Source organism: Cheilinus undulatus, linkage group 23 (genome assembly GCF_018320785.1).
Source record: "Cheilinus undulatus linkage group 23, ASM1832078v1, whole genome shotgun sequence".
Classification (NCBI taxonomy): domain Eukaryota; kingdom Metazoa; phylum Chordata; class Actinopteri; order Labriformes; family Labridae; genus Cheilinus; species Cheilinus undulatus.
In genome coordinates, this window is record NC_054887.1 from 29,598,161 (window position 1) to 29,617,604 (window position 19,444).

At 41.2% G+C, this 19,444-nt stretch overlaps 1 protein-coding gene across 6 annotated transcripts in view; it reads right to left on the bottom strand.

Moving 5' to 3' along the window:
* Nucleotides 1-19,444, bottom strand: part of LOC121505703 (filamin-C-like) — a 77,359-nt gene that overhangs the window by 35,262 nt on the left and 22,653 nt on the right. For 3 of the 6 annotated variants that reach the window (XM_041781219.1, XM_041781218.1, XM_041781223.1), the window contains exons 2-16: nucleotides 14,089-14,337; nucleotides 13,810-13,907; nucleotides 10,804-10,954; nucleotides 10,532-10,650; nucleotides 10,374-10,451; nucleotides 9,068-9,230; nucleotides 8,690-8,890; nucleotides 5,483-5,605; nucleotides 1,926-2,063; nucleotides 1,676-1,802; nucleotides 1,301-1,437; nucleotides 894-1,087; nucleotides 690-803; nucleotides 462-605; nucleotides 172-295 (exon numbers count right to left, since the gene is read on the bottom strand). In XM_041781219.1, coding sequence (XP_041637153.1) covers nucleotides 172-295; nucleotides 462-605; nucleotides 690-803; nucleotides 894-1,087; nucleotides 1,301-1,437; nucleotides 1,676-1,802; nucleotides 1,926-2,063; nucleotides 5,483-5,605; nucleotides 8,690-8,890; nucleotides 9,068-9,230; nucleotides 10,374-10,451; nucleotides 10,532-10,650; nucleotides 10,804-10,954; nucleotides 13,810-13,907; nucleotides 14,089-14,337 — 2,160 coding nt within the window. The remainder of the gene's footprint in view (nucleotides 1-171; nucleotides 296-461; nucleotides 606-689; nucleotides 804-893; nucleotides 1,088-1,300; nucleotides 1,438-1,675; nucleotides 1,803-1,925; nucleotides 2,064-5,482; nucleotides 5,606-8,689; nucleotides 8,891-9,067; nucleotides 9,231-10,373; nucleotides 10,452-10,531; nucleotides 10,651-10,803; nucleotides 10,955-13,809; nucleotides 13,908-14,088; nucleotides 14,338-19,444) is intronic. The other 3 variants (XM_041781221.1, XM_041781220.1, XM_041781224.1) reach the window with 1 other exon arrangement.

Sequence of the window (19,444 nt, forward strand, 5' to 3'; positions counted from 1 at the left end):
CAAAAGGTAAAAATAAGTGGCAAAAATAGGTAAAAACTGGCAAAACATGGTTGAAAATTGGAGAAAAAAATGGTTAAAACTAACAATAATAGGTTGAAAGTGCCAAAAATGGGTTAAAAGTTTTAGTAATAGTCAAAAATTATCCAAATTGGAAGAGTGAGGATATTTTACCCTGTCCAGCCTCACTACAGTCCACAGTGAAGTACGTCGGCTCGTTGGCTTTCAGTCCGGCCTTCTCCACACCTGGACCATAAACCTTCACGTTCTCTGGATGGCTGCCTTCTCCTATCGTCACCTGAGTCATAATAACGTGTGTTCACAAATTTAAGAAAAAGCTTTTACTTTAATATAGAGGAAAAGATTGTGTTTATTTTTCTCAACACGCCATTAGGACAAAGCTCCAGCAGTGTTGCAGATTGCTATCTTCAGTATTTATAGCTGATTTTGGTTTGGTTTCTTACCCTGAAGGGGCTGTTGGGGACGTTGACCTCCCCCCAGGTGATGATGATGGTGTGTTTGATGGGTTTAGTGGGAATGTAAACACAGAAGTAGGTGCTGTCTCCGTTATCAGTGATCTGAATGTCGATGGGGAAACCCTCTGCATCCTGGAAATACAACAACAGATCTCAAATGACCACTATCATAATCACACACCAGAGCATGACGCGAGCAGGCCTCTGAGCTCTCACCTGAGCGTAGAGCTTCAGCTCTCCTCTGCCGGCTCCGTGGGTGTCGATGGTGAAATCAGCCGGTTTGTTGACGATGCAGCCCAGAGGCTCCAGACCTGGACCGTAACACTTCACCTGAGGAGGGGAGATAGTTCAACACTGTGGGTTTAACTCTGCGTTATCAGTCAAAAACACCTGTAATGATTGATAAAACTGTGGTTTTACATTTTCAGGGAAGACGTCGTTGGCAGCGGGGAGGATGTGAGCCATGAAGGGACTGTCCTTGATGTCTTCATCGTCACAGATGACGTGCACGGCGTAGTCCCCTGGCTCAGTCGGCCAGTATCGAACATCACATGACCCGTCACCTTTATCATCGCACTCAATCTTCGCCTGAGAGGGCCCCTCGATAGAGAAACCTGCAAGCACATGTACACATGGTTTTAAGATCTGATTATGGAACTTTTTATAGCACTCCTCATGTGGCGCCTAAGTTGTATGATTGTTATTAAGATATCAGACCCCAGACAATATCTGTGACAATGACAAATCAACCACTTCACCTTTTTCAGGTGTAACGCCTTCGCCAACTATCTTTGATTCAGAGCTGCAGGGGAGATGTTTAGACGTACCTAGTGTTCCCACCTCCGTCCCAATTGCCTCCACCACAAAGTCAGCGCTCTTTCCAACCATCCCCGTCTCTAGACCTGGACCCCAAGCCCTCACCTTCTGAGGCCCCGCCTCCTCACTCACAAAGACCTCAAACGGGCTGGAAACACACAAAAACACATACATTAGAATTTAATGCTCTGAATTATATTAAGGAAGACTTATCAGGAGGGTAAATCAGTGGTTGGTATCCCCGTTTAATTCCTCAGTTTTAATGGCAAAAGACAAATATCAGATCATATAAATAACAAATATCATTTTTGCAGGCTTGAATTTAGAAGACACAGTAATTAGAGCTTTTTCTTTTGGCTTCAGTCATTATGAGCATGACTTCTTACCTGCGTGGGATGCTGTGTCCTCCCCACGTAATGGTTACGATGTATTTTCCAGTCATGATAGGGTAATAATTGCACTCATACAGTCCGTTTTCCATCTCAAGAACCTTCACTGGCTCCTCCATGCCTTCTGGATGCCAAACACAAAATACAATCACCGTCAGTCCTGATTATCAGGCATTACAGATGCATACTGATGGATAAAAAGGGATATTTTTTGTGTTTATTGAGTTTTAGAATCATGCCAACATACTTGGTCCCTTCACGGTGACTTTGAGCTCTCCACTGCCAGATCCTTTGGTGTAAACTTTAAAATCTGCCACTTCTTTCACCCTCAGACCCTTCGGCTGCAGACCTCTGCCTGACGCTCTGCAGGCATTTGGATTACATGCTGTAAGGATATGAGACACTGGTTAAAATTTCATCAGTTACATCATAATACTGCTGAAATTTAGAGTGACGTTCTTATAAATATATATATATATATGACTGGTATTCTGTTTTTTTAACTGAAAAAATTAGACTAACAACTACTTCTTTTGTAAAATCCTACATATAGATAGAGGTGGTTGTACAAATGTCACAAGTAGGGCTAGTCAACTCAAGAGAGGTTTGTCCACACACTTGCTTATTGCCTAAAGCATCTTCTTTGGGTTATAGCTGATAATAATGGGAGCCACCAGGCCTGACCAACCCAGAGAAAGGACCCTCCCCAACTGTGATCTACTGATGATACTGATTTATGTGTGTTGGATCAGTAGCCTTGGGGCTCGCATCATGGCTAATAGTTACTTAATTTAGGAGCTGAAAAGTGTGTCAAACTGTTATGGAGTTCTGATGATGAAATTACTACTCACAACAATCATTAACCCCCTCTCCATCACTGTTTTTACCTGTTTTCCCAAGTTTTTCCACTTTTTCTATTTAAATCCCATTTTTGACACTTTTTACCATATTTGACCAGTTTTTGCCTCTTTAACCCATTTTTGCAATTTCCCAAACCTTTTTTTGCCCCTTTTTTCCTTTCTTGACCTATTTTGCCCACTTTCATCCTATCTGAGCCACTTTTAACTTCTTTTCACCATTTCGCCTCTCCTTTTTTGCCACTTTTTATGCTGCATTTTGATGTCTTTTAACCAATTTTTACCACCTTCGCTATTTTCCCTCCCATTTCTTGCCTTTTTCCTTTCTTGACCCATTTTTGCCTCTGTATAGCAATTTCTGCCACTTTTAACTGCTTTTCATCATATCCCCTCTCATTTTTGCCCCTTTTCACTTTACTTGACTCATTTATGCCTCTTTAAACCCATTTTTGCCACTTTTAATTGCTTTTCACCATTTCTCCAGCCATTTTTGCCCATTCTAACTTTTCTTGACACGTTTGCATCTTTTAACCAATTTTTGCCAGGTTTTCCCATTTTCCCTTTCATTTTCTGCCCATTTTTTGCTATCTTGACCCACATTTTGTCACTTTTGAACAGCTTTTCACCCTGTTCCCACCCATTTTTGCCTTTCTTGGCCAATTTTTGAATCTTTTACCCAATTTTTGCTACTTTTTGCCATTTTCCCTCCCATTTTTTGCCATTTTTTGTCTTTCTTGACCAATTTTTGCCTCTTTTAACCCATTTCTGCCACTTTTAACCGCTTTTTACCATTTCTCCACCCATTTTGGTCCCTTTTCGCCTTATTTGACTCATTTTTGCCTCTATAATCCCATTTTTGCAACATCTTGACCACTTTTCACCATTTCTCCAGCCATGTTTGCCCATTCTAACTTTTCTTGACACGTTTGCATCTTTTAATCAATTTTTGCCACATTTTCCATGTTCCCGCCTATCTTTTTGCCCATTTTTTTCCTATCTTGACCCATATTTTGCCACTTTTGAACAGCTTTTCACCCTTTTTGCCTTTCTTGACCAATGTTTGAGTCTTTTTACCCAATTTTTGCTACTTATCACCATTTTCCCTCCCATTTTTTGCCATTTTTTGTCTTTCTTGACCCATTTTTGCCTCTTTTAACCTGTTTCTGAAAATCTTTTAGCTGTTTTTCACCATTTCTGCCCCCATTTTTGCCCCTTCTAACCTTTCTTGAACCATTTCTTGACCTATTTTTGTGTTTTACACAATTTTTCTACTTCTCACCATTTTCCCCTCCCATTTCTGTCTTTCTTGACCAATTTTTGCCTCTTTTAACCAATTTCTGCCATTTTTAACTGCTTTTTACCATTTCTAGACACATTGTACACCTTTTAACCAATTTTTGCCTTTTTATTTCCAATTAGTTCATCATTTTTCCCTTAAAATCATTTCATTTGTCTCTACTTTATTGTCTGTTCAGTTTGCCCATGCGCATCGTTAACATCAGCACAGAAGGGGAATTTCGGTTAAGAAAAGGGATTTACATTTTTATAATTAGGCTTTATTTACTGCAGCAAAAATAAAGTTCATGTTTTGATGCTTTTGTAAGAGTGCTTATTATTCAGGTTCTCGCAGCTTAATTTTACAATGCACCAGGATTTTCCTTACTTCCATGGGCACCTCATTTGGAAAGCTCTCCCCTTTATCCGCCCCCATATGGGCGGCCTTGGGGGTCACACCCATATATGGGTTCACACCTACAAATGGGCTCCCACATATGGGCCCCAATGTTCAAAACACTTTCACTGAAGAAGACCTGTGGTCAAAACACTGAAATTTAGTCAACTTTTTGCAAGAATGAGCAAATGTGTTGGCATATCTCTCATTTTCTATGGCTAAACATAAACTTGCCATAGTTTTTACTCTTCTCTTATTCTAAATTACTTACTTACTCATTTAATCTTTTATCCTAAACTTAACAGCAAAAGTAAGCCAATGGTCTACAATAACATAGTGAAAACAGACTTAATATCCACACACAAACACATAAAGAAGGCTGCAGGTTTATCTCTGTTAGTCAGCTGATCGGGCTGAGAGAAGCAGTTTACTGAGGCTGGAAGGAAAAAACAGCAAAGATGAAGAAAAGATGAAACAATGAGTCTAACAGATGAAAATTTCCGACCTGCAGGTTTAAGAATGAAAGACTTGAAAATGAAGTTTTGAGAAAGAATGTTCATGGCCTGAGTGAAAGAGTTGGGTTGCATAAGAGAAAAGAGGGAAAGCTGATGGAAAAATGTGGAGAATGATGATGGTGAAGTGTGAGGAGTAGAGGCACTCTAATTTGATGTGTTTATTTTGTATTACAGATGCGCAGTTATTGATTGAAATGAGAATATCTTGCTGTTTTTTAACTAAGCCATTAACAGTGTTAATTACGTTAGTGCTCTAATTGATGGAATTCAAACATTTTGCTATCTTTCCAGAATAAATTCTGGTTGGTAGAATAGAAACATCCACCACTGTTTCTCTGAAATGTCCATCCAAGTCAACCAGAGTAGGTTGGTTCTGCCTCCAGGTACAGATGTAAAAAACACAACATACACTCAGATACGCTCATAATCAAATCCCTCTCTGGATGATAGAAACTAGAGGATTCTGCTCATGAGTTTGGGATAAATTCAGTGAATATTTGAATTGAAAAATCTATCATTAGGAATTCATCATTTACCCTCCCATCATCCAGATCAGGCTCACTAACATGCCCACATCCACGCAGTTTGTGTGCTGCAAGAGAAGAAAAAGCTGCTCAGGTCAAAGCTGCACATGCTCAAAGCTGGAAACCCCCCGCGGAGGGTCAGAGGCAGGGATGGATTTATGTTGAGGTGGAAGAACAACAGGCTAGCGCAGGCAGGCTCCAGGCAGACCCCACCCCCGCCCCCAGCCTGTACTAACTTGGTCGTCTGGGTTTGGGTGGTGTTGGTGGGGGGGCTCTCCTTGTCTTGTCTGAGGGTGGGGTGTGTATGGGCTGAGGTGCAATATGCACCGGAGACACCGGAGGTTGGATGCTCTGTAAAACTGAAGGAAGGCACAACAGTGGTGATACATTTGTGACCAGAAAGTGAGAGGACAGAGAGCGCCAAAACTCCAGGGCAGTGAACAGCTGGGTGACCAGACCAGGGCAGTGGTGTGGCCAGCAAGGTCGTGACAAAAAGTAGTCCCAAGTAAAAAGAGTGTGGTCAAGTCTCAGCGAAGCAATTCCCAAATCAAGACTGCGAGTCCACAGTCCCAAATTAAGTCCAAAGTAAAAGGGTAAAAGTCAAGACTGGTTTTGTACATGCACAATTCCAAGATCTAAGCCAAATAAGGACAAACAGACCACCAAAAAAGATTGTACAATATGCTCTGTGCCAAGTTCCCATTTTCCAGTGGTTAATGGACATGCATTTGTTTTCCAGACCTCTGACCCATTAAAGATCTTTAAAGGCACCTATTCAGACTCTGGTGGCAGGGAGTTCAAGGTAGTGCCAACCATATCAGCAAATTCAGTAATTCATACCTATCTACACATCACTGGTTATGCCACTGGAGGAAATTTAGGGTTCGGTGTCTTGCCAAAGGATGCCTCAACAACTGTACTGCTAAATGTGGCATCGAACCAGCAACCCTCTCAATGAAAGATGACTCACTCTACCAGAGCCACAGCCTCTAAAGCTGGTGGTAATCCAAAGGCATACCTAAAAGTTGTTCTAAGTCAAGTCATTCAACTCTGGGACCAAGTCCACTGGGCAGGAGGTACAACCTCAAGATTGTGCAGGTCTTTCAAGGCTTCAAGTCAAAACATACTGGGAACTTCCTGTCAAGATTGGTAACTTCAAATCAAAGGAAGTCTCGGGTCAAATCTAAATAGGACCAAGTGCCGAAGGGAGGTTCAAGGTAAAAGACAAGAAATGCAACAGTCCGATCAACCTACTGACAGCAAAGGCCACTGCATATGCAAGGTGGTGCAGATGTCTACAAGTCAAAGACAGACGTCCAGAATCAAGTTTAAGTCAAGACATCAAGGTCCAAGATTCAAGTCCCAACAAATTGCATATCTAGATACCAACTGTCTATGAGGCCAAGTCACAAGTCATTTCCTAAATCAAGCTTCTAGTTAAGTCTAGAGCTCTTAAAACAAGTATGAAAATAAGGGTGCTTTCACATTAGGCCCTGTTGTTTCGAACAGCGCCATGGCATGATTCCTCCCCCTCCCCCTTCCCCCCGCTGGCTTGCTTTCACACTAACAACATCAAACCGTGCCAGGGCGCCACCTGCTGTCTGAAACAGTAGGTGGCGGTATGCATGTAGCTAGTTTACAACCCCGCAAAGGAGGAGAAAGAAGAAGAAGCTACCATGGCAACCAATGGGTTCATGACCTGAGTGAAGATTATTTTTTGTTTTGACCTGGCAAAAAGTCCATCCTGCAGCCATGGATGATTTAAAATCACTTTTTAAGATCCCAGCAACTTTGCTCTTCGTATCTGCATATCTACTACAGCTCGGAGGATTAAATGGGCTTGCGCTGCGCAGATACAGCAGGTTTTTGAGGTGACAGGAGACTTTTATTGCCTTTGCACCTCCTCTCACTGACTCCAACTTGTGTTCATCTGTAAGGTGAGTCACACCAAACCATTTATTGGCTGGATTCTGTTGATTCCCACCCTTTATTGAGGAAAAATGTAAACAAACTGTCACGCTGTTAAAGAAGTTTAGTTTTTACGATGATGTCATTAAGCTGATACGACACTCTTTCCCGTATCTTAGCGCGGTTGCATTCACATCTCATCCAAACCGTGCCAGAGTCCACTTGAATCGCGCCCGAGACCACCTCCCCAAGTGAGCCCAGGCCCGGGCCTGGGCGCAGTTTGTTTGCATTCACACTACCCAAACAAACTGGACTTTGGGCTCAAGTGCACTCAGATCTGGGACCAGGCCCCTAGTGTGAAAGTACCCTAAGACTGGCTGTTTAAAATCAAAGGTATCCAAGTCTTCTGCCATATAAGAGCTGAAGTCCAATTCAAAAAAGGTAACTTCTGTTTTTTATAGAGCCCCAAGTCAAATCTTGCTAAATGTTGCTTGGTGCTGTGCTCATGGTGGATTAATGTTGGAACTTTGTAGCTATTTTGAAAAGTAAGGTCTAGACCTGTCCCCTTTGCAAAGTGTCTTCAGATAACCACTTAGCAAATAAAAATGGAATCTTGACTGAGCTTAATCAGACCATTAGGATCCTTGTTCATTTCCCAAGCCAAACAATGTTCCAAAGTATTCCAAAGCACACATTCATGCTTTGCAACATTAGCAGAACTTGCAAGGTGAACTAGACATCTAGACTAGACAGGCAAAAAGTCACCAGTCTCATGTCACACCTGACTTAGTCCAGGTCAACGGACAAATAATTTCTGAGGGAGTACAAAGTCAGAGTTCCAAAAAAATCAAGACGCTAAACAAGGTGCAAGTTTCAAAACAGGCAATCCAACAGTCCATCCACCTAGGTAGCAAGGTAGCCCAAGTAAAAGCCAAGTTCCAAGCCAAGCAAAGAGACACGTCAAGGTCAGTTTCCAAAGTCACATTCAATAGCATTTCAAACACAATCTCAAAGAAGATTGTTGAGTCCAAAAACAAGTGAAAAAGCCAGCCTTATGGTTTCTTCTTCTTCTTGAAGGGCAGTCCAAAGCACAGTCAAGGCCCAATCAGACATCAAAGACAGGCAAGAACCAAGTTAAGGCCAGTCAATAAGCTTCCAAGTCAGAGTCCACCGCTTTAGGCAGACTCTCGGCTCAGTCAATGAAATCTAGGGTGCAATATTGAAGATCAGAGCAATTATTGTCCCATCAGACTGAGGATCACATAACATACTGGAAATAAAAGCTTAGTTTGATTAGAAATAGATGCAGTTGAGGGGGAGATGTTGGTTACTAAGGTCGGGTCAAACATTATTATCACATAAGATGATTTACTGGATGAGGTTAGAGTAACTATTGGTTTTATTTTCTTGCTATTGTTTCGTGGGAACTGAGTCAGAATACATTGAAGTCTTAAACTTTTAAGAAACCAAAATTACCTTCAACAATGACACAGTTAACAATGTCTAGTGATAGATCTGAATCAGTCAACCCTCACCTTCTGAGATGTGCACAGTGAAAGGGCTTCTGGGTATCTGCTGCCCAGCAAAGGTCACATAGACAGTATGTGCTCCTTCCAGGACAGGGACATAGGTGCAGCGGAATATACTGTCCCCTTTGTTCTCCAAGACAATCTCCACTGTATCCCTCCGCCCGTTTGAATCCACAATGATGACGCCTACATCTCCTGCCCCCGCCCCTGGAAGACAGATGGATGCACATCCAAACACAAGAATGTGACACTCAACGGAACAAATTCAGACGAGGGAACTTTAGCTAAAGCTTGGGTTGACAATTTCTCCATCAGTGTAAACATGGAAGTACAAGTCAGAACGCTTTCTTTGGTAAAAGTAAATACACATGGATACAAGTTTACCTGCAGTGTAAATATCAAAGTATGTCGGTTTGTTGGCTACATTGCCCATCTGCTGCAGTCCCGGCCCGCGGGCCTGAACTCTGGTTGGGTCACCCATGGCCTTCGAAATGTTCACCATGAAGGGACTTCTGTCAATGTCCTGGCCAGCAAACAGCACCTTCACCTGGGGAGGAACAGTCACAACCAGGCCTGTCAGGGTGGTTCACTTGTGTCACTAATGAAATCAATTACCTTACGGTAAAAGGAAGACTTTACTGAACTTTAAAAGCAGAGTCACTTAGTCCTAGAAGTGCTGATACTTGGGTGGACACAAGAATTTTCACAGTAACAAAGTAGTCAAATCAAGACGTGTGCATATGTTTTAGACATTTCGGGTGTTTAGGATTCATCACAGAGCATGACTGGCCACAACCTAGGGTTGAGAAAGGGGTGGGATGGCAAGAGTCAAGCTCGATATATGTTGACACGTGTGCTGCTTAACAGCCAAGGTCAAGCTTGATGGCATCTCTTTTGTCCTGACCTACCCCATGAGCCTAAAAACTGCCAGCAGTATCCGTGCCTGACCTTCCCCCCCCCCATGATAGGCACGGATACTGCTGGCAGTTTTTAGGCTCATGGGGTGTCCACAGCATGACCTGGGGCTTGTGGCAAACCTACTACCTGCCCAGGTGGTGCCCTAGGCAGTGCTGACTCTCCACACCCACCCCTTACACCCTGAAGGTGTGGACATCATTATTTCTTTCAACTGTTTTTTTCTCAAGCACCTGGTAATATGCAATATTATCTGGAGAACAACAGGTGCTGTGTTAATCCTCCTTCCTGTGCCCTCAGGTGAGCTTACTTGCACACCTTATTTCAACCTCAATTTTTGGCCCAAATTTCCCTTAAAGTTCTGCACTGTACTGTATGATGTAAATTATATATCTTTTAAGAGGAACATCAGTTGAAAATTCAATGGATACCAGCTAGTTTATCAAGTATTCATGATGCAATACAATAGAAACAAAATCATCACCAACAGAGAGGTCCCCCATAATTGCAAGGGGCAAACGACCCAATCTGCTGCAATGTCTGACCCAGTCTGCTGCAATGTCTAGCCTGGATTCTGTGCGTACAATCCCACCACTTTCTCAATAAAGTGGCTTAGTTGACCAGCACTCCCACTGGCTAAGTAATTACTATTGACCAGTGCCTAAAACAACCCCCCTTCAAAAATACCATAATGAATATTCCAACCACTTTTTCAAGTTCCCAGGCGCATTTGCTTACAAAGACCACCCAGAAGTTTTCCAGGATTTATCCTTACTTTGTGAAGCCCCTCCACTTTGGGTAGGTAGACTACTGAGTAGGTTCTGTTCTTGTCGTTGTTGGGGATCACTCGAGCCTGAAAGACACAATGAGATGTGAACACTAAGTTTTGCTTTACCGTGTTTTGTTTGGTCAAACAGTATTGTGTGTTCTCACCTCCTCTGTGTGCCCCTCTGGATCCTCCACATAAACCAGAACTTCTCCGAGTCCAGCCTCTACTGTCTCTACAAGAAACTCTGCTGGTTTCAAAACCACGTTACCCCGAGGCTCGATACCTGAAAGAGACATGAGAGGATGTTGGTTCAGTCAAGAGTGTAGTCTAAACCTGGTAAAGACCAGCCTATATTAGCTGATGCAAAGACAGAAACCCCAAAGATGGAGGTTGGCCTGTTGGTCCACCTTGATTCTGGTGTTTTGTCTTTCCTTACCTGGTCCAAAGGCTTTAGCCCTCTTGGGATGTAGCGTCTTTGCCCTTAGGGGTGCACCAGGCTTTAGTTTAGACTTGGGGAACTGAGACAGGTAGGTCATGACAGAGTGCTCGTCCACGTTAGGATCAACAATCTCCTCCGGAGCAATAACCTTAAAAAAACAAGGTGATGAAAATGGTTTGAAACCACATACGTTTACACTATTCATACTACATGTGACATCCAGCACAGTCAATGTGGTATCATATCTGACTGTCTTGAGTCCAAAGACATTAAAGGAAGAGAAACTGCAGACTGATCAGAAAAGAACATCTAAATTTATCATTTAAACACATTCTTAGCAGCGGGGAACTCATAAAACATCTGTTCAATGTCAAACTTAGCTTTTCCCTGATAATAGTAAACACAAAACTAAGTCATCTGTCTCTGCTTTTCTCATTAATATAAAACCATCTGAGTCACCTTATGTAGCCTCTAGAAACCATTCATCACCCATAGTTCAACATGTGAACCTTCTCTAAACATGGAAAGTCTGACTTAATGTCTGTAACTGACAATTCAACCATCCTTCATCGTCTGATCCTGCAGGTTGTGTTTGTCTGCTCGGCTCTGCTGCTAATTTAAACTGCTGCTGCTGAAGGATCACTGTGCACGCTGGAAATAGACCAGACCGACATTCAACACATTAAGAGCAAAGTTCCTGCCTGTGGGAGCTGAGCAGGACCACAACTGGAACACAAATAATGACAAATAATGCTGTTGCCCCACTATTTGATACAGTTTTTGATTAAAAAAAGATAGATGAGGACATTTTCAAGGAATTAAGGCTACCTGAGAGCCAAGACTGCCCTATATTTTAAAGACTGATCACTTCTAAATGTCTTTACTATATGACAGACTAAATGCAATACATTAGAAAATGACACAACATAAAACAAGACAATTGGATTATACACAATAAAACATGAAATGGCACAAAATAATATAATCAAGTATGATACAATATGAACAACATGATAGGGTACGATACAGTATGATACAATACATTACAATAAAATGATCAAATATGTTACGTTGATTTGATATGTTTGATACAAAACAATTTGTTTGAGATACAATATAATTTGAGACAAAATAATACGAGATAGGACAGAAACAAGATGATATAACACGATAGAGTACATTATGATATGATGTAACTCGGTACCATACATTGTGAAATGATATGATACAATATAATGCGATACATAACGTTTGATATGATATGAAGTGTTATATTTAATATGATACAATCCGATTTGTTTGATATGAGGCAATATGTTTGATATTAAAGCATACATTTGATATGATACGATACAAGACGTGACATAATGACAAGACACAGCACCACACAATACAACGCAAATAATAGGATGAAATTTGTGATGTTGGATACCACAGAACATGATACCACACAATACGATGTGATGTGTTACCATGAGCTTTATACGCTACTATATGTGAGACAAGACCATACAGTAAGATACGATACAATACAGTACCACACATTGTGAAATGATATCACACATACAATATGATACAATACAGTACCATATGTTGCATTAATACGGTACATGACTTTTGATAGGATACAATCTGTGAGGTTTGAAATACGCTACGTTTGATACAATATGATACAATATAATTCAATAAGATACAAAACAACATGACACAGAATAGCAAGACACGACACTTTGCCATGTGACACCCTGAGCTACGATATGGCACAATATCATGCAATGTGAAACAATGCAATGCAACGCACCACGATATGATATGATATGATATGATATGATACAATGTGATGCAAAGCAATGTGATGCGATGCAATGTGATGTAATGCAATGCAATTTGATAGGATATGATACGATATGATGCAATGCGATGCGATGCGATAGGACAGGATAGGATAGGATACAATTCGATGCGATACGATACGGTACGATGAGATGCGATGCGATGTGGTATGATAGATACGATATGATGCGATAGGATATGATAGGACATGATCGGGTATGATACGTTGCAATACGATGCAATGCGATGCGATATAATACAATATGATAAGATGCGATGCAATATGACGGGACACGATACAATGCGATGCGATGCGATTTGATACGATACGGTATGATAAGACACAATGCGATACTACGGGACACGATACTATACGATGTGATGTGATGCCATGCCATACGATTTGATATGATGTGATACGATGCAATACGATACGATATAAGATGCAATGTGATACGATACGATATGATAAAATAGGATGCGATGCGATATGATATGATGCGATACGATAAAATGCAATCTGATGTTGTGCATCACCATGGGATAGATACAATATGATGGGATAAGATATGAATCTATAAGACACGATGCAAATGATTCGAAACAATACAGTATGATATGTTATATTGGGACATGATATCATATACAATACGCTATGAAAAGATAAACGATATGTGATATAATATGACATAAAATAGTATGATACGATAAGATACAAAATGATATACTACACAATATGATACAGCATTATAAGATATGAAACAATATGAAATGATAAGGTACAATACAAGAATTACAGCACCATACAATGCGATGCAATGCAATCTAATGGCACACACTGCAATGTGTTACAATTAAACAGAATGTCACTCCTAAACAATGCAATATGAAATGATGAGTTATGATACTACTAAAGAAGATGGGAAACAATAAGATGTTATATATTAGAGCATGATGCAATACCTTATTTCAGTATCTGAACTGATTAATAACAAATGTTGAATTTAATGTCACAAGTATTCCAGTGTTTGTTTGTGGGTTGTTTTTTTTTTTTTTGTGATTTCTATCATTTCTGTGACTTCTTGTTGCTTATTTGTAATGTGTTTTAGTGTTGTTTTGTGTTTGTTTTTATTATATTAAGTCAAAGGTGAGAATGTCAGGTGAGGTTACCTGTGGCACTCCGAGCCAGTCATCGGCCTGCTGCATGGCCTCTCTGGCATTCTCCACTGGCTGAGTAGGATCCCAGGTTTCCCAGTCTGGACAGAGACCTGAAGGCAGCGCACACAAAGACCTTTAAATAAATCAGAACTTGCCACTTCTCTGATGTTTGAGAGTATCTAAACAGTAACTCTTGGTCAGTAGTAATACTCTGATGAACAAAGCTGATTAGGAACATTAACTTATAAGACCCCTCCCACAGTGATCTCACAGTCCCAGTTTCTAACCCACCTGGAGCGCAGTTGTCCACCAGAGCTCCCAGTGCTTTGCCGTCCCTCCAGTCTCTGTGGAAGTTGGTGATGGGGAGCTGGGGCACCTTGTTCTGGATCCATCCCAGCAGACGCTGTTTGGGGGTCAGCTTCTTGGCATCTTCGTCGTCCTCATCCTCCCACATGGGCATGGAGATTGAGTAGTGCAGAATGAGGGTCCAGATCAGACCCAGGATCAGCTTCAGGTTCCCATCCACAATAGCTTTAGAGTCTATGGAGGAATAAAGAGGGTAAATAAGGACATGTTAGTGCTTGTTAGAGAGATCTTGGCTGGCTCATAATTCCCACATTAAAAGTCAGAATCCACAGAGGAAGTCAGCTGGTGGTGTCAGCTTCAGCTGTTGGATCTGCTCCCTTTAGCTTTTGCTGTAGATATTCAGGTCAGAACTGGGCTTAGGGCTGTATTTTTATTCCAATTTAGCTGCTGGAAGCCGAAGTTCTTTATTAGTTGTGTTGTAGATATTGAAGCTATTCTGTTGCTACAACCCCAGTTCCAAAAAAGTTGGGGTGCTGTGTAAAATGTAAATAAAACCATCCCATAAACCCATATTTTAGTCAAACAAATATAAACAACATATCAGGTGTTGAAACTGAGACATTTTACCATCTTAATGAAAAATAATAGCTCATTTTGAATTTAGTGGCAGCAACACATCTCAAAAAAGTGGGAATGTTGTCCCGTTCTTGTCTGATGTAGGATTCTCTGTAGGGTAGGGTCTTCTTTATCATTTGTTTTATGATGCTCCCCTTCTTTTCTGTTGGTGAAAATGTAGCCTGCAGGCCCGCCATCTCAGCACCCAGACTCCTTTAATGTGAAGCCATGCTGTTGTGATGGATGTCATATGTGGTTTAGCATTGTCTCGAGGAAATAGTCAAGGCCTTCCCTGAAAGAGACGTTGTCTGGATGGGAGCATATGTTGCTCTAAAACCTCTCTCTGCTTTTAAGCATTGATATTTCCAGATGTGTAAGCTGCCCACGTAATAGGCACTAATGCAACCCCATACCATCAGAGATGCTTTAGAGCTGAGCCAGGAGAACAAGCTGGATGCTCCCTTTCCTCTTAAGTCCAATTGATAAAGCTTGATTTATGCTTCCGCGTCGCGTCCACAGCATAGCTACACGTAGCCCTCTGTGTCGATGAGGACCCCTACGCCGTAGCCTGATGTGCAACTCCAAAAACCCTAACTACACGTCATGGCGACGCGGACCGCAAGGGCTGTGATTGGTCCGCTCAAAACGTAATTTCCGGCAGTTGCTTTTTCTGGTCTTTCTTCCTGCAACACCGCCATTTTTAAAGTTTTTGTGGAGCAGTGCGAGTGTTTCAACGATGGATCAAGTTGAAGAGAGAAACACCTGCTCCACCTTGGTCGCCATTGTTTACTGTGACCGGGAGACAAAGAATTCGGATGTGACCCCTCTGAAACCACACACACACACAGCTACAACCTCCTAGCAGCATGGCGGTGATTTGCAGAGCGACACGTTCCCTCGATGCAGAACTTCGAATGGTCAACAACGGTGTCATGTCGACGGCATAAGGTGTCCATAATTTCCATAAAGAAAAGTAAATTTTGATTCATGTGACCACAGAACAGTTTTCCATTTCACCTCAGTCCATTTCAAATGAGCTTTGGCCCAGAGAAGAGATCCAGAGTTTCTGGATCCTTTTTACGCATGGCTTCTTCTTTTGCATGATACAGCTTTAATTTACATTTGTGGATGGCACGGCCGACTATTTAAACGGACGATTTCTGGAAGAGTTCCTGAGCCCCCGCAGTGATTTCTAGTACAGAACTGTGTCTGTTCTCACCAGCGTCTAATACTCACCTTCTGTTTTGTCCCTTGCACACACAGATATTTCTCTAGATTCTCTAAATCTTTAGATAATATAATGGACTGTAGATAGAGGGATATTCAAAGTCTTGCTATTAAAAAAAAAAAAAAAAGAAATTGTTCCCATTTTTGAAACCAGTTTTTCTGAGATCAGTGAAACTCGGCCCATCTTTACCTTTAAGAGACTCTGCCTCTCTTGAATGCTCCTTTTATACCCAGTCATGTCACAGATCTGTTGCCAATTCAACTAATCTGTAGCAAAAAGCTCCACAAGCTGTTTTTCATTAGTACCACTTACCGTCCACTTAGTATCAGGTACCACCCCGTCCCTACTTTTTGAGATGTGTTGCTGCTATCGAATTCAAACTGAGCTAATATTTTTTATAAAATGGTAAAATGTCTCAGTGTCAACATCTGATAGGTTGTTTATGTTCTATCGGAATACAAAATGGGTTTAGAAGATTTGAATATCATTGTTTTATTTACATTTTACACAGTGTCCCAACTTTTTTGGAAATTGGGTTGTTTATGCACATTTTAACACTGATTTTTTTAATTATTATTATTATTGCTTGGGGTGGGTCTATGCTCAATCATCACAAACTGTTTTTTTTAGGGTGGAGGTTGAAAGATCAGCAAAGCATGAAATTTAAAGGGATTCCTCCTCTGGGGAGCATGAATCTATGACGTAAAATTCACCAAAGTTAACCTCACAGCTGTTGCAGTGTTTCCCCCTGAACAGAAGATGTAGTAAACTATCAGTAACATCTTATCAAAACACTTCCAGCCTGTGCTGAACTGGTAATTCCTCCTCTGGTGTTAGATTCCCTCCACCTTGACTGTAAAAACTTCTTTTAATCAGCTGATTTTTGACCCAGTTTCCTTTTCTGTTCCACATGTGCTCGCCAAAATAAAAGTTCACAGCTTCACGCTGTTTATATTTGGTGTGTCAGGAGATTTCTCTTAATGTGAAAGTTTCATCCATCGACAGCAGGATGATGTCATCGGCCACCGTCTGAGGAATGAGGTCACTCCAAATAGGAACCACATGCACGCACCCACACATCAGAACTACATAAACATGCAGGAGAAAAATCAGTCTCTCTGATGACGCTTTCTTTCTGCTGAAACTCAAAGGTGATACAAACCAGAACTGACTCAGGTCCTGGTCCACGCTCAGACCTGGATCGAGTTCTTTGAGTTTGTTTCCTCAACACATGAGCTTTTGTCGTATTTAAACAGAGCGATGAAAACCTCATGCTTCCTCTGAGGAACATTTGGGTTAAAGTTTCTGATGGATCGTCCAATCGGAGGAGAGGAAACAGTCATAAATCATGTTTCTGCAGATTGTTGGCTGAAAAATAAAGACCCAAGAGAAAACTCAACACATGAACTCTACACAGAGTTTAACTTTCAGCTCCAGCTGACCAAGAGATCTCTTTATAAAAGTTTCATGTTTGTGTTCAGGCTGAGATGTCTGAGGTCTGAAGTTTTATCCTGATGTTTTGCTCATGCAATGCAGCAAAAAAGGATTTTCCCTGGTCCTGATTTACTTTTCTTTTTTTTTTTTTGTTTGCATATAAATTCAAAATGCAGTTTATAGGTAATGATTTCATTTATTAAGGGAACAAAAGCCATCCAAACCAACCTGGCTCTATGTGACAAAGTAATTGCCCCTCGTTAAACCAGGAATTAACTGTGATTAACCACATTTTTTGGAAAGTTGAGTTCAATTTCACTATCTACACCCAGGCCTGATTACTACCAGACCTGCTGAATCCAGAAATCCCTTAAATGGAACCTGACTGACAAAGTGAAGTAGGCTACAAGATCTCAGAAAGCAACACATGCCAACAGATAAGAAACAAAGCCCCTGAAATCGAAATCGAAATCTCACATTTAACCAAAAACATACCGATGATCCCCGAGACTTTTGGGAAAATTCTGTGGACTGATGAGACAAAAGTTACATTTTTTGGAAGGTGGGAGTCCCATTATATCTGGAACTAAAATAACACAGCATTTCATCAAGAGAACATCATGCCAACAGTCAAACATGGTGGTGGTAGTGTGATGGTCTGGGGCTGCTTTGCTTCTTCAGGACCTGGACCACTTGCTCTAACTGATGGAACCATGAATTCTGCTCTCTACCTGAAAATCCCGCTACAGCCCACTTGGGTTATGGAGCAGGACAATGATCCAGAGCACACCAGCAAGTCCATCTCTGAAGGCTTAACCCTTTATCTACTGAGCCGGCGCCGGCGCTGTGTTTTATAGGTCCGAAGTATTATCAACATAACTCTGTCAAAGTTTGTTCAATCAGAAAAATTCCAACGGTGTTGGAAAGCTGAGAATTGTGGGCATGCGGACATATATGCTTCATTACAGTACTCACAACCATATGACATGAGCATTCATAGCAAAACACCATAGCAAAACACCAGAAGTATCGCGAGACTGCTACATGGATTCTCAACACTGTAACTCCTCGAAAGTTTGCTCAATGTAAAAAATTCTAACTCTGACAGAGAGCTGAGAATCTGTGCTTTCCGGCAATATATGATGTGTGTTATATATTACGGTAATGTCGAACAGCACCGCAAAAACAGCAGCTTTGGCAGAAGACAACTGAGAAAAGGAGAGTGAAAGAAGAGAGTAAAAGGAGAGCGAGCGAGAGTGGTGTTTTGTTTTCAAAAAGTAGCGTTAGATAGTGGCATTTGTGCAATTTGTGCAATTTCTGTCATGTGCAATAACAATATGTTACTTGAGAATGTTGAGAATGCATTTTCCACCTTCATTTGCACGAATTTTCACCTATGTGTGTAGTTATCTTTTGCACTGTGTTTTGCACACCCAGAGTCCTAGACTCAAAAATGACTGGTGATTGTTCTAAACATGTATAGGATCACATTTCAAATGTCAAATCAAAACTTCATGAGCAATAACAAATTTTTTTCTCATAAAAGCCATGAAAAACAAATCCGCTTTGTGTTTTTCTTCTTTTAAACTGCTGACAATTCCATATAATGTGCAATAATCGTTAACCAGATGTTGAAAAGTCAAGTTCAAGTACTCCTGGGAAAAGGGACCAAAGCTCTCAGACTTAGGGCATTTCCTGACTATCTTACAGCCATAATAACAAAATATGTCCAATTCGCCATTTTTAGACCCTGTAGGTAAAGGGTTAAGGAAATAAAACGAAGGTTTTGGAGTGGCCTAGCACCGCCTCTGACAGTCTGAAGAAATTAAACATCCTCCAGATAAGACCATGAGGTACTGACCCAAACGCATTTGCTAGCTCTAAAAATTCTACGTCTAACTACCTGCTTTAGCCGAATCTGGTGTCAAGCCATGATTGTGTGTTCTATGAACCCTGCAAAACCTTGGATCCCTGCTTTCGACACTGTTGTGTATTAATCTATCCATTTCTAAATAACTGGATAACTGTGCCATCATACAAAAGAAATCTCTCCCTCCATATTCA